This window comes from Rhopalosiphum padi, chromosome 3 (genome assembly GCF_020882245.1).
Source record: "Rhopalosiphum padi isolate XX-2018 chromosome 3, ASM2088224v1, whole genome shotgun sequence".
NCBI lineage: Eukaryota > Metazoa > Arthropoda > Insecta > Hemiptera > Aphididae > Rhopalosiphum > Rhopalosiphum padi.
In genome coordinates this window covers 62,172,532-62,188,808 of record NC_083599.1, presented here as the reverse complement: position 1 = coordinate 62,188,808, position 16,277 = coordinate 62,172,532, and the positions used below count along the sequence as shown (strand labels likewise).

At 26.1% G+C, this 16,277-nt stretch overlaps 2 protein-coding genes across 5 annotated transcripts in view; one reads left to right on the top strand and one right to left on the bottom strand.

Annotated features, from left to right (window-relative positions):
* Positions 1–10,983, top strand: part of LOC132924301 (galactosylgalactosylxylosylprotein 3-beta-glucuronosyltransferase S-like) — a 39,096-nt gene extending 28,113 nt beyond the window's left edge. For both annotated transcript variants that reach the window (XM_060988527.1, XM_060988528.1), the window contains exons 3-7: positions 7,588–7,882; positions 8,964–9,238; positions 9,394–9,600; positions 10,298–10,439; positions 10,518–10,983. In XM_060988527.1, the coding sequence (XP_060844510.1) occupies positions 7,588–7,882; positions 8,964–9,238; positions 9,394–9,600; positions 10,298–10,439; positions 10,518–10,564 (966 nt within the window). In that variant the 3' untranslated portion in view covers positions 10,565–10,983. The remainder of the gene's footprint in view (positions 1–7,587; positions 7,883–8,963; positions 9,239–9,393; positions 9,601–10,297; positions 10,440–10,517) is intronic.
* On the bottom strand, positions 10,863–14,899 carry LOC132924302 (cytosolic 5'-nucleotidase 3). Of its 3 annotated transcripts, none has more exons than XM_060988531.1 (8): positions 14,749–14,899; positions 14,071–14,175; positions 13,869–13,967; positions 13,718–13,787; positions 12,297–12,519; positions 11,433–11,691; positions 11,250–11,372; positions 10,863–11,164 (listed from the first exon to the last, which is right to left on the bottom strand). In XM_060988531.1, exons 2-8 carry the CDS (start codon positions 14,086–14,088, stop codon positions 11,024–11,026), a joined length of 933 nt encoding a protein of 310 aa, XP_060844514.1. In that variant the 5' UTR covers positions 14,089–14,175; positions 14,749–14,899; the 3' UTR covers positions 10,863–11,023. The 3 variants fall into 3 exon arrangements, with proteins under 3 accessions (XP_060844514.1, XP_060844512.1, XP_060844513.1); XM_060988529.1 differs by lacking the exon at positions 14,749–14,899 and adding an exon at positions 14,240–14,732; XM_060988530.1 differs by lacking the exon at positions 14,749–14,899 and adding an exon at positions 14,254–14,731.
* Positions 14,900–16,277: the final 1,378 nt, after the last annotated feature.

The following is a 16,277-nucleotide window of genomic DNA, read 5'->3' as shown; positions in this document are numbered from 1 at the left end:
TTTTACTTGGGTCCTTGAAACGCGTTGAGCATATCTCCTCGTGTCGTGTTTTTACCATTTTCAATTTTTATAATATTGTCTATCGTACCTATTATCTTAATATTTAGTTACCATATGACATAAAACTTTAAATATTTATTTTTTTATAATTCGTGGTTACGTTTGGTTAGGTAAGAATTGTATAATATTACCATTTGATATACATTTGGATATTTGATATCAAAAGCATGGTTTGACGTATCAAAACTGTTTTATAAAAATACAACTAGGGAATTAAAAAAACAGTCATTTAGGACGTTTTAGTATAAATATCGTGATAGAAGATGCGTTGATGGAGCACACAACCACATTTTATTCCTTATATAAATTTGAATTATAAAATATACAGTAGTGTTGAGTTTAAACAATTATTTGTAAACTCAATAGTGTAATGTTGTATTGTTATTCCCCGTAATAGTTGTGTACATTAATTGTCGAGGTAATAAATTTAATATTGACAAAATGTTGGCCTCAAAGATTAAAATATGAGAGTATGAGACGCTTGCCATGCCTCATTTCTTATCCTTCTTGAGTCGAGTCACCAACTATGATCGGAGGCCTCGTAGATTCGAAGTATAGTAGAGTTTTGTTCTTGTATATTATTATGTTTCGAGCCGGTAAAATAGTTGTTATGGAGTTGAGAACGAGAAAATTAGGTGTGATATGAGAGAGAGAAAATAATAATTTTAGGCAAATAATTTGTTTGAATAGACGCGTTTATTAAAATAAATTTAGTTCCAAGAATTCAAATGGCATTAAACTAAGACTAAGAGGAATAAAACAGATTCAGAATCGTCTAGGTATTATAATTTATATCTATACATACCACTCCTCACGATTTTAATGAGGGTAATTTACCATAATAATAATAACAGTCTTTATAGAACATAGGTTACGAAAAACCTCGAGGTGGGCCTCGTAGACGTCTAGTTAAAACATTACATAATCTTTAAAAAATTTAAAACATAATAATCATATAATGATTAGAATGGGAAGAAACAAATCGGCCAGATAACGAATGATCGTACCTATCGTTTTCATTTTAAAAATGAAAATCATCGAAATCGATTTTGGTCTCAGACGAGAAGAAATATAAAAAAAAAAAAAATACCCACAACTAGAGGACTGGATCACTCTGAAGTGAACAAAGCTGGTCGCTCTCGGTCGACTTTCAAGGCCGAGAAACGAAAAATAAGTGACGGTCGATTACGCGACGGTCGTCTTCAAACAAAATAATAATATATACTGTAGACAGGTGGGAAAAATGAATAATTTATCATTTTAGTTATTTGTGACTTGGTACGTTTTAGTTATCTAACTATTATATAGTGTGTAAATCGTCATACAGATTATATCTTATATAGCGGACAGTAGTTATTGTCTCGACTTTGAGCTCTCTCGACGAAAACGGCGTGTCAGTGGCAACAGTGGCGTTATTTCTGCCGTGACAACACATATAATTATATAAATTACCAATTAAACAAATGATAAATAATAATATATTGTATACTTTGTATAGGTTATAATAATAATAATTATAATTATAATTTTTATTTTTTATTTGCATTGGATATGACAACCGGAAAAATAATGTTTTATGCTTATCTACAATACTAATGGTGTTTATGTCGAATGAGAGTCGTAAAATCTACTACAGTATTTATAGATACCTATTTATTCATTCCAGTGTACAATTAAGCCAGGTTCTTTCGACTGGAAAGTACATCAATAATTGAATTTTCAACAAATAGGCAAATACTCGTATTTTACGAATAACGTATTCCGATGACTATAGCGTATTTGACAAGTACACCAACATTTGCGTAATAGATGTACGAGTAACCGAGTTAACTGTTATTACTGCCGGTTAAGTAATAACAAATATGGGGTACTGAAAAAAATACTTAGACAAAATCGTGAATAATCAGAAAGAAAAATTTCTATCTACCATTTATTATATATATATATATAATAAATGCTACACTATTAAAAACAAGACTCATTTAACCTAAGTAAATTATTATAAACTTGTATTTAACATAAACAAATTATCTACCTTCTTCAGATATATCAATTCTTTTTAATAATCATAGGAAACTTTTAATGTATTATATTACATTATATTTTATTATTCATAAAATATATAATTTATTGTGTGATAAGCGAAATACACAGATCTACCTTAATAAGTATTTAGAAAAATGAAAAAAAAATACTCTTACGTAACTTTGCTAATTGTTATAAAAAATAAATACGAGTATAAACTGTAACCTAACCAACTAATGTTTGCCTTTGTGGCTTTGTTTATAATGTTAGACCACGTCGAGCGTATCAGTGATAGTAGTTCCAATTTAAGAGTTTGGTGTATACTATTAATAAGAAATATTATGAAGTATGTGTATATTAAGATGACGCTACTTCCGCATGATGTTTTGTCTCCGTTTCACAAACATACAACATTCACATTTTAGATAAATAGAAGTATAACCAAAACCATTAACCAATTGTGTTGTTAGCTTTAATATTAGAGTAAATTGATCTTTTATCAAGGTTAAAATGAAGACAATTATCTGTGCTTAAGTGTTAGTTTTTTATATATTTTAATTTTTAAGCTAGATTTGAGTATTGTAAATATTAAAAGTTAAAACTTTAAACTTATTTTTAACTTTGATATTAAGTTAATTCTTTCGAATACTAAAGCTAACAACATAGAATTGGTTCTACTGAATAGATTGGACATTTGGATGTAAACGCTATGTTGTATATTTTGTAAGACGGAGACAACATATGTAAGGGCAGCGTCTTCTTAAATAATATTTCACATACAATTTAGTGAATGTACAATTGCATATAGATAACTATATGTATGGGTGTACACATTCGATTTGTGATACAAATAATTAATTATATACCTTCATGATAAAAAAAGTAATTCCGCTATTAAACAGTATATAGGTGTTGTCGAATGTACCTACCTCGCCATTGATTAGGTTACTGTAGTAATGGACGTGTTGAATTTTAATTCGATGTTAAACGATGAAAACCGATTCTAAATGAAGACACAGCTTTGCTCCCCCCCCCCCTCTTCTAGTCAGAGAAATTAAACAAAAATATAGACATGTTCTTACTTCTTATCCCTGTTGGCTGTTGGCTGTTTTAACGTTATACCTAACAATTATTGATCACATTGGCAGTACACATAACTTTATATAATTACTTACTGTTAAAAATTAATATTAGTCTATTGCCATTCAATAAATATGGCTATGTAAATATAATAATTGATATTAATTTCGTTAAATTATAAGTACGTATAAACATACTCGTAGATTAAATATACTAATATACTAATATATTTAATCTAAGGTATTATTTAGTCAAAAATCTTAATTTTACCTATTAATAACTGTATAATATATTTTATAGATTATATTACATAGACACTAAAAATAAGAAATAAAAAAACATTTAATTAAGATAATATTTTATTAATTTTTCAAGAATGAAACTCAGAATTATAATTAGGCCATTTGAAACTTGCTTTAATTATTACTAGGAAATTTTGAGAGTTGGAATGACTTATATCAATTATCACTTTATCTAGTGTTTAATTTATATTTTAACGTTGCGAAACCTTTAAAGTGTCACTAATGAGTGGCTTTTTAATCATATAAATCACATAATTAATCAAATACTCTTATTATACATTAAATGTAGATCACTTATATCACATTATATCTTAATTTAAATTTAAAATTTAAATCAGGGAACCGGGGGAACTGTATGTTTTTATAATATATAATATTTATTTATACTTATTTCCATTAATATTTAGTAGTTATAGTATCTTACTACTAATATAATTCTTAAAATAATTCTATCCGGTTGTGGATTTTTTTTCAAAATGTACCTATTTTTGAAGGATTTAGGTAAGAGTGGAAATTTAAATTGTATTAATCAATATAGGAACAAAAAACTCAAAATGTTTAAATAAAAAGTCTAAAAATGTAACTAGATCTCTTTTTTTAAATTTACGTTTTTTCATAACATCCACATTACTGTATGGTACTATCATTTTTTTCTGTATTATGACTGTAATATTATTACTGAACTTAAAATAGTAATGCTCCTACTGTTATTTGTAATCATCGACAGATATTATGAACTATATTTTTGTCTCGACTTACATAACTATGAGATAGTAAAAAAAGGTGTATGTACCTATAATAAATATTTGTGAAGTACTAATTATTGCTAAATTTAACATTTTTTTTTCATATTTTCCCCCCATTTATTATTATAATGTACGTTTACTTGTAAGACTTTTACTATAATTAGTATTTTTTTTGTCATAATACAGAATTTAATAGTCTTATAAAAATATACATTTTTTTTATTGAGATTTTTATTTGGCTGTTAGTTGAATATTTTTAATTAAGGCGATAATTTGAAGTTTTATTTATGGTCACCGTAGAATTATTTTTTATAGGTAATACTGAATATACTCGTATTATGCATATTATTAAATATTAGGTAAGTACTTATTTAAATTATAACATAAGAACTTATAGACTATTTTATTTTTATATTACGTTAAATATTTTAAATTAATATATAAGAAAAAAATTTTTACTAATTATCAATTATAGCCAGTTATAATTACATTAATAGTGGTATTACAAAAAGTCACAGCGCTTTATATTTAGTTAGAATAATCTAGTATAAATTTTAATGTATAGCCATCAATTGACAGATGTTGAGACAATTATTATTTGCATATAAAATAAAAACAAATGAACAATTAGGGTACATTAGATATCACCCTCGAGTGGAAAATTACAACATTTTTTCGACTAATGTATATAAACACAAAGAATACCTAATATAATATAACATTGTATAATCAATACATCAATATATATTCAATGGAACGTTTATAGAATATGAAAAAAGAATCTTAAAATAAAAAGTATCGTTAAATATTATAGTTGTTTTAAATCATTAATAATATAATTTATATTATATAAACTATAAAGTATAAAATATATTTAATTATGTCAACCAAAGTTACAATAATCGAAAATAAATAATATAATATACTGTACTATAATTAATTATTAAGTACCTAGTATATACTGGATATACTATTTATACTTTAATTGTATAAATTATCTAAATTAATTAGGTACCTGTTGGTTAATACTGTTAATAGGTAATACAATAAACAAGAGGGAACTTCAATTAATTGGTACCTTAATATATAATACTACATATTACATATACTATATTTAATATTGATATATACACTCAAAAAATAATAACTTATTTCAAAAGATTTTCAGTAACTAAAAAACTCAATAAATTATTTATTTGAAAATGATAATTTTTGTATGAAGAGAAACATTAAATAAACAATAATACAATATACGTGTTTTTAGTTGTAACATTTGGAAATCTAAGTAGGAACTTCAGTTGCTGGACGTTTCTTGAGTGATTTATAATTTAGCACGTAAGGTTTTAAGTAATTTTGAGGGTCTTTTTAGTTTTACTTTAGATGGTCTATAATAATGATATCCTAATATCCATCAACTATCAAGGTAAAATGTCAAGTTAACACGTAGGAATTTTAATAATTTGAAAAATTCCATCATGGTCATTAAAAACTAATGCATTCAAATAGGTATTTCTTGGACAATTCTTTTATAAATATATTATTTATCACATCATATAATGGTGAATAAAAAATATTATAGTAAGCAAAATTGTATTATAACGATCGTACCGAAAACACTTAAGAGTAAGAGACTAAGAGAATTTAAGAGAATCTACATAGTATAAAACAAAATTCACTTTATATTGAAATTTAATTATTTAATTATCGGCATTCAAAAATTACTAACTTAAGTCTAAAATGATTATTAGGATTTGATACTGAACGTTTCTAAGAAATGGAAGAAATTTTTTTATCATGCGTGTTTTTCGTGTGAATATAAGTGTATATTTATATAAATATATATACTTATATAATATAACTATAAGTGTATGTACTATAGTGTAATTGAAATAGCTCCCTAACGAAACGCACATGTGAATAACGTGTAACAGCTAGGAATATTAATTTTTTTTTATCTTGTAAGTCGTAAGTGTATACTGTATATAACTGAAGTAGATACTAACCTAGTACCATATATTGATGTACGACGTACAAAATATTCACAACGAGCGCTAAACGTAAATAATTTTATTTGTTATTTTAAAGCATCACTCTTTGGACAATCACAACTGTATTATATAAACTAACTACAAGTTACTTGTTAAAATATCTTAAATCGCTCAATTGGTCAATTGGTGTATTATGTTCAGTGATAATAAAAATATTAGATACCTATGACAGTAGTACCTACCAGGTATTTATTCTATAACTGGTACTCGTATCGATTTTATTAGTTGAAAATTTCAAATGCAAAAGTGATTTGCTTGATCAAAAACTTTGATTTAATACAAGGTTTTTCATAGGTTGTGTTTATACTAATCAAAACATATTAAAAATATTTAATTACCATTTTTTTTTCTATAGTATGTTTTAAGTTAGAATTTTGATGAAATTCGTTAAAATTTTCAAATTATTTTACAATTAAAAAATTCCTAAAATATTTTAATATTCATACCTTAGATTAGTATAAAAATTGTAATAAATAAGTTTTCTCTAATGTGTCAAACTGTCAAATAACAATTAATTAATTAATAAAACATGATAAAACTTCGTTCGTTTATGAAAACCTTATTCTAAACTTTATAGAATATAGATAGCTGTTTGGTTAATATGTAACATGAAATTTTCAATATTTATATTTATATTAACGATGTTTTTATTTATTTTTTGATAAAACTGCAGCGGACTTGGTTTATATCCAACGTCACATTATATCTGTTTCATTTTAGGTCTACACAATAATTATTTTATCTATTCGCAAAATTAACAAAAATTATTCAAATAAAATGCTAAAGCTCCTTGCTATTGTCGATCAATAATGTAAAAAAATGAAAATGCTTGTATTGAATGTGATAGCCAATATACAACAATTAAATTCAATAAAATAATACCAAAAAGTAACTATAAGATTTCCTGGAATGAATAAGGTTGATACATTTTTTTATAAAAGGTTTGGGATGGAAAGGAAGTTTGTTATAAAATATTTTGTAGAACAGTTTAGTTATACGTTAAAATTAATATTCTGAGGGGAATATTTTAAAAGAGTTTGAATTCTGTTTACCTATGTTTGATATTTTTGCATTACCTCAGAGATGAAGATCTTAAGTCCCGATGGTCTTGGAAAAGTTTTATTTTAAAGTTTATACGTATAAAAAAATATATTAAATATATTTGTGTAATAGTGTGCTTAACATACGTAGGTAGCTAATTTGTTTAGTTTTTGTCTTTATGTATTGGGTGGTCAAGGTTAGGTATAATAAAAGTCTTAAGTAGATACATTACTGTTTGAGATTTGTAACAATAGTAATAGTTATTTGTTTGTTTTATTTTTGTAGGACAGATTTAGCCGCAATCGGCGACAAACTGTTGACAGCACAAGCAGTACCGTCGATAAAAATCCGGCATATAAATACACTAACAATGTGGAGAGTGATACTACCCGTAACGGTGACAAAGGGAACGATACTTCTCTCATTTATTTCATTACGCCTACATATCCAAGAAGAGAACAAATTGCTGAGCTCACAAGATTAGGTCAGACACTAATGCATGTCTCCCGACTTTATTGGATAGTAGCGGACGACCGACCCGACTGCAGTCTACAAATAATGAACCTACTACCAGATTTCAGTAAGAATAATGTTCAATAATAATATGTTCCTACTTTCCTAGCTATACCTATTGATTATTCTAGAATATTGTTGCAATTTAATTTGTTTTCCAACCGATCAGGGGAAGTATGGTCTGGACCTCAGCCCGGTTAAAAAATTTAGATGGCGACAAAGAAAATATAAAAAATAGTGCCTAAAGTAATTATTTAATAAATAATAAATCTCAGTCATTCGTATTATTTAAAGAACATATTGAACAAAACAATATTTCATTGTCGACCATCAAAATTCAAAATAATTATAACATTAATATACATTTCAATAAACGCAGTGATAATAGTAAAATTTAGTTCTTGAATTCATGAATTTATATCTTTAATTTATGTCTTTTTATAAACAGTATTGTCTTATTAGGTAACAACCTTGAGCTGGACTTTTAAAGCTTGAAAACGGATACAATTATTAAAAATAAAAATAAATACACTGGTTAGATTTTAAAGCAGTGGTATTCAACCGGTGGGTCGCGTTAAGTCTTCTTTTTAAAATTAAAATAAAATTTATAAAATTATATAAAGTAAAAAAATAATTTTTTAATTATTAAACTTAGAAAATTAATAAATGAAAATACCTACTAAAATGTATTTTTTATTTATTCAGTTTTAATAATACTACTGCAAAGCATTAAGCAATTTTAGCTTTTTTACAAAGCTTACATGGATCGCAAAAAATGTAAGCCTAAAAAAGTGGATCGCGATTCCAAAAAGGTTAAAGACCACTGTTTTAAAGTATCCAATTAAAAATTCACAAATAAGTTAATAATAACACAATGAAAATTTTTTGTTTAATTTATAACTAGAAAATAGACACAATTGATAGTTAATAATATATATGTATGGATGTACTTAAAATTTCTCAATATACTTTGTATGAACTCAGAACTATACAACTATAACCTAAATATGAAGTGGCTCAATGCACATTTTTTACTACCTGCTAAGTCAAATTCTGCATCCAATTTTAATACTTATAAAACTCATTGAATTAAAAATATTATTGTATATTATTAAATGTTGACTTATTATGATTTAAAATTTTTCCAGGCATTCCTTATACATATATTGCCAGCCCTATGCCATCAATATATAAACGCGACCCAGACGCCATGCCCCGTGGTGTTTCTAACCGTAGAGCTGCTCTCAACTGGATAAGACTGAACCACAACATTAATGACTCGAATGCTGTAATTTATTTTGGTGATGATGACAACACGTTCCATTTGGATCTTTTTAAGGAAATACGTACCACAAAAAAAATATCAATGTTCCCGGTTGGCTTGGTTGGAGAGTATGGTGTTAGCTCACCGATTATTGATAAAGTTAGTTTAACATAGTTTTTCAACAACATTAGCTATAGGCTTAAAATTAAACAAATATGTAAATACGTATGATTATTAATTGTACATACTACATCTTGTATAGAATACATTTATGTAGTAGACTTAATTACTTATTAATCTTTTATGATGTTAAGGGAAAAGTAGTTGGCTTTTTTGATAGCTGGCCAGCAAAAAGAAAATTTCCAGTAGACATGGCTGGATTTGCTATTAATGTTCAACTTTTATTCAAATACCCTTATGCAACTATGCCATATAAGGCGGGTTTTGAAGAAGACCGCTTTTTGTCAGCACTGGCTATTCGATTAGATGAAATTGAACCCAAAGCAGAAAATTGTACAAGGGTATGTATAAATGATAAATTACTTATTAATTACTTATAAATAGGTTTATATATGTATATTCAACTTGAAACTTGCAATAATAGTTTATAAAAGTTGTATATATTTTTATTTTATTTTGAATTTAAATGGATTTAATGATTTAAAATGATTATCTTAAATTTTACTTTAAGCTAAAATTAAAAAACTAGTACATTTATTAAAAAATATAAATATAAAAACATTTTTTTTTATATTATATAGCTCTTATTTTTTTTAAATTATTAAATTTTATTTCAACAACTTTCTTATGTTTACTAATTGTAAACATTTTTCTATCCATTTATATTTATTTAGCATTCATTTCAACATAAAATTCTGTTTTTTATTTCTAAATCAAAGTAAATTTATAAGATTTACAATTTATGCTACCTGCCTACTTATATTGTATAGTTTATTTGGAAAGTAATTAAATAATTGTAAATGGTTCATGTAATTAACAATCCATAAAAGTGTTTAAAGTCAGAAATATTATTGTATTTTATAAACGGGATTAAAATAATAAGTATGGAATATGTCATAAATAAATTATTTTAGTTTGTCAGTTCATTACATTTTGATTAATTAAATTTATTTAACTTATGTTATACAGTAATAATATTATCAGTTTATCACATATGAAATAATTAAATTTCTATGTTAATGTATACATGATTCACAGATTTTGGTTTGGCACACTCAGACAGCAAAGAAACCTAAGCCAATAGTCATGGTCAAATCCAAAGCAGCATTGCCTGGTTCACTTGCTACTCTACTTGATCAAGTGACTATGTTAGGTATAGGTGGAGTGAGTGAAACAACAGGTAGGTCAAAATAAATGTATACAATTTTTAGTTTTTTTTTAGTATAAATTCCATTAATAATTTTATGTTTTATTTTAGGTGTTCGCAGTTATATGACAAAAAATGGTAATATTTTTAGGGTATAACCTAATATAACCTCATTTTCTTTTAATATTTGTATAAAGTGTTTTATTAGATAAAATGTAGTATAATTTTTAGTATAAATTATTTTTATTTTATTTCTTTAAATTTGTATTGTTACGTATAATATTTTTGTTTTCATTTATATATTTTGTTGTTGTTGAAGTCATTATATTATAATATTGTTTATGTTTTTTTTTATGTGTGAGTAATTTTAATACTATAAATAATCAATTTTAAGTTCCAATACAAAATGATTTTATTTGATTGCCAAATTATAGTAAAAAATTTAAATTATGAATCTATTCAATAATTATTATTTTAGTTTATTTTCTAAGATAAATGTTATAACAGATTAGTTTCAGTATTTTATATATATATATGTAAAATGTAAATAATATACATGTAATTTGATTTTTATCACTATGTAGTATTAGTAATAGCCACTTTGTGGTTTCTTCATATTATCTTTTATTTGACGGTTTTGATATGTCTCCAATTACTTCATCCAACACATAATTTAGCAATCCCATTGTTTGATCTTGAACCAAAACTATGTCAAAAGCAAGTTTATATTGTTGCAAATAGCCATCCTCATGTTCCAGCTGTAATTAATGTAATATATTTATATTATGTTGAAGAAAAATATATTAATATATAAATTATACAATATAAAATATATGCTATTACCAAATTGGCATTTAAAAATCCTATACGTAGTACAGTATCGTATTGGATACCACCATCCATATTTGCATCTCCTAACGAATCACCTAAAAGTATAACATTGGATCTTCCACTTAAATGTGTATCCTAAAAAAAAAACAAATTATAGTTTACTTACAAGTAGTTATTATTTGTAGTTACATTTACATTTTGATGTGTATCAATGTATGCATGTTCATTTTTGTTAAATACATGTATGAGTTTTTCTCCTTTAAATCCTTCAATTGTAGATAAACCGTTATTGTCTGTAGACAATTTTAAAAAATTTGAAACAACTGTTACATTATCAGTTAACAAATTTTCATGCATTAGTATTAGTTCAACAACATCACCAATGCCAGCGGATAAAACAATAATAGGTATTTTTTTGCAGAATAATTTGTTAAACGCTTCAGTACTACCATCTCTAAAAAATATACACAAATATTATTAAAAATATAAATTTGAAATAGAACATATTATAGATAATACCTTTTATATTTATTATTATAAATTATTATACTTGTAATTTAAAGCAAATACAATTTAAAAATCACTATTAAAAAAACAAATAGTATTTTTATGTATACATTTGGTCAAGTATCAATATGTTTAATATTGATCTTAGATTCAAACTGTATGCTATGTAACTGTAAGAATGATTGTCTGAATAAACAAGTTTGTGTAGCATCTAATGTATATAATATTATTCACGTAATAGAAAATGTTTTATTAATATTATACATAAATTAAATAAATTGTTAAATATAACAATGGTTTTGTAAAGAGTAATAATAATACCATAAAACATTAAATTAAACATACACCTATGATTTATAATTGATGAATTTAGTGAAAATTAAAGATTTATGCAGTATATTACATGAAACTTAATAGTGTAAAAATATTTCACTAATTATTAATTTTATAAAATATAATACTAAAATCGCCATTAAATTTATCAAAAAACAAATTAAAAACTCCCTTGAGTATCATGAACTATCTTCATTCCAACAAATAATTTATAAATACCTAAGATGAAGGTCAGCTTTCTCAATAGATTTTTTGATATCTTCATACTGAAAACACAGACCTTTCAACAAAAGTTCACTTTTTTGCCACCATTCTTCAATAAATGGTAACTTTTGTGCGACTGTCATTTGTGTGTTATCTTCAATAGGTCGATATGTTTGTAATAATATTCGGGCTTTTTCTTTGTAATCTTCTGATAAACTGTCACATGATTCAAATACACCTAAAAAATATAAAATTCTAATACATTTTTTACATAATTTTATGAATTAAATTATTTTTAAATTTTCATTAGCTTAATTTATAGCAATGGATTAAACTACCAATAACATGTGAAAATTATTCATTAGTGGTTAGTATTACTATGAACTATGATTTAAAAACAGGTAAATATTTGCTTAAGTGTTTGATCTTTTGTGCATTTTATTTTCCAAACCTTCGAACTATTAATCGATTTATAAATTACAATGTAATTTATGAATAAATAAATATGCATTTAAATAAAGATCAAACAGTAATATTATTTAAATTTTTTTTTTTTCATTATGTCATTATTGTGTAATAACAAGATATTATTTATGGTTTTGTTTATACATGACATAGTATAAACAATAAAATATTACTTAAATAATATGAAATTATTATTTAAAAAAAGTTAGTAAATCATGCACTTCCTGGTTTCTTATAATTTTATTTCCGATATAATATAAACAAATAATTATAACATTTTTAGTGCATTTTCTCGCTTGAAAAAATATGGTTTATATAAAATATTGGATAGTAATTAAGGCAAAAATTAGATAAATGCTAACATCCTATTAAAATATAATTTACCTAATTACATTTTCTATAATTACAACTAACTACAATATAAATACCTTAAATCATTGCATACATGATTTTACATTTTAAGCTAATCATTTTCAATATTGACAATTATGTTGCTACCTATTGGTTTTTAGAAATAATTTAGAATATTACATTTTAAAAACAGCTTATAGTTGACACCAATAACCAAAAATGTTTTAGTATAATACTTGTATTACATTATTCCAATTTTTAATCGATGTTATCTTAATTTAATTTTTTTTATATATAATTTAACATTTACATAAATGTTCACTACTTTTAAATAGAGAACAACTAGCATTAAAACTCAAATTCAAAACATTTAATTTAAAATTGAGTAATGTAATCAGAATTTGTAGCAAAATAGCAAAATACACATATTATTTAACATTTATAAACTGAATAACCTCAAAAATGTATTAAAATTCTATCATATCTTAAAAATGTTAGTATAAACTATAAAGATTAAGTAAAAAAAAAAAAGAAAAAAAAAGGAAGATAAAAAGAAATTCCAAATACTTATAACATTAATTATGAAGGGATTTCAAATAATATATTTGTTTTCAACTTACTAAAACTACTCATTGTTTGTTTGTTGTTGTATTCTGAAGTAGATATGGTTCGATCGAAATCTGATATTATCTTGAAGTACATTAAAATACACACACAGTAAATACATAGTATTAGTAGTTAGATATATAAAATACTATGAAACAATGTTACTTGTAACTTATCAGGGCCGTCCGTCACTAGCTGTGCAATCTTTGCGTTGACATCATTTTCACATCGAATGTGAACCGTGGAGCCAAATTTTTGTTTGATCTAGAAAAAAATACAAATATTATATTAAATACAATAATTTATATGTAAGTTCTTTACCTACAGCACAGTCAATAAAACTAGATACAAAATACATATAACGTACCTCATCAATGAACTTCATGTTTGAGCAGGGACGTGAAATAATGATGAAAGAGTTCGCACAGCACGTACTGTAATCGATTGAATGAACCTCGGGAGCGCTCGACAACTGTAACAATAATAGCACAATTATTATAATATTAATATGAGAACAGTACAGGCAACAAATGTACAATGTCTGTCATACAAAATTAAAATTATGAACTTCGTCAGAACTCTGCCGTGTGAAACCGCGAAGGTGGTGATATTAAGTTGTAGTCAGTGACGAGAAATCGTCCAACGATTGACAGCGGTCGCGATCGGACGTTCGACAGGACGATTTTTGGCCTTTGGCAACGACGTTGATATCGGGACCGTCAATGTCTGTTATGACTTATGAGTGGCCGATAAAAATATTATTGCAATTAAGTACGCTGCAGTAAGAAGTAATCGCAAGACGCGGTAGTCACGTAGTGGAAAAAATGACCGAGCAAATAAAAAATAAAACCATAGAATTTACTATTAAGATTAACACCCGCGGTCACACCATCATCGTCCGTCACAATAACGCGGCAACCGGCAGATAAGACGACGAGATTGTGCCATTGTGGCGATGTGTACCTACGTGGCTATTATCCGACAATAACAATATTCTAATTCTAATATTACCTACTATAATTACATAATAATATAATATACCTACCTATGTAAAAATTATAAATTATAATCGTCGTCGTCCTCATCGCTGTCGCCGCCACCACCTCCACCGTACAAAACACACATGTACTGACGTACGATTATGTGGCAAAAATATGTGAAATTGTCCTGGAGGACGGCTTCCAAAAATCAACGAATCCCCTTCGAACAATGTAAATACAAGCGATACCAGTTTTATACGTTTATAATTGTAAATAATATTGTCCCATTCTAGAGTAGTCACTAAGAATGTTGGCTATTCGACATTTTATTTTTTGATTAATTGCATTTATATGAATATGTAACAGTCGACCGCCGCACTATCCAAATAATGATAGGTACTAATAAATAATAATTAATCGTTATTTTATTAATTGTTGTCAATGTTTCCGTCGTGTCAAAATCGGAATTGTGAATTCCAGTCACCATTTTGACATGTCAAGTTATTCGAAATCTGTATATTAACAATAATAATGTGCTTTGGACTTGACGTTAAATTAATACCTATGTCTATTTTATCGACACTCAAAATGAACATGGACATGGATGTCCCTTATTGTTCGCGAAAACAATATAGGTACCTATCATTACGGTGAATGAAATTTATTTTTTTGCAGCATTAAATATTAAACAAATGTGAAATGAAATACCATTTTTTTTTTGTTATAAGTGTCACTAATAAACTCAGTAGATCAGCAATTAAGTCAATTAAGATAATTTTTTAAACTTAGATAAGATATGAATTGTGATCGGTTATAATTTATACCACAGATTAAGATATAGGTAGGTCGTAGGTGCTTGGTATATGCCGTATATATTATGTCCTAACTCCTAATCCGTAACCTAGACAAATAATTGTCTTAAAATATACCATAATATTTACATTTTTTGGTATTAAATAACACAATTGATGTCCCGGCGTTCGCAAACGGCATTTTTTCACGGAGGCCAATTTTGTTAAACAATACCGATAGAACACGGTTGTGTGTTAAAGATTTTACTATTCATAGTTACTCTATGTTGTATCTATAGGAATACCTACAAGACTACAGCCGTGAAGAAACTAAGTACATGTCTACAACAGTCAACTATTTATAAGTAGTCTTTGTTTATGGTCTATGAGCATGCCAATAGGCATTATGCCTATATAATTAGGTACCTATTGGCTTTCACTTAAGTAGGTATTAGTTTTCCCTACTTTTTAAGCGAGTCTGCAAAATCAGAAAATAAATTATTTATACTTTATAGGTACCTATACTATAAAATAAGTAAATACTTAACAGTTAACTTTAAATAGTTATGGTATAAATGTATAATCATGTACGATATAGGTACCCAAAACCCAAATAATCAATAGTTATCCATAATCCATATATACGTATAAGGTATAACTCATAAAGGTCTACGGACTACGGATGTCGCCGTTCGGGTATAAATGTATAATTATATAGTGTATACCTATAATGTCCTACAGTAGTAGTACTGTGTATAATATCCTTATATTGGCTAGCTAGTAGCTGTTATATCGTTATCTAA

Bases quoted from the DNA above. Each gene is read 5' to 3' on its own strand.
- LOC132924302 (XM_060988529.1), bottom strand. The intron at 13,968-14,070 runs GTACGTTATATG...ATTTTTTTCTAG, and splicing joins ACATGAAGTTCATTGATGAG to ATCAAACAAAAATTTGGCTC. The intron at 12,520-13,717 runs GTAAGTTGAAAA...TATATTTTTTAG, and splicing joins ACAAACAATGAGTAGTTTTA to GTGTATTTGAATCATGTGAC.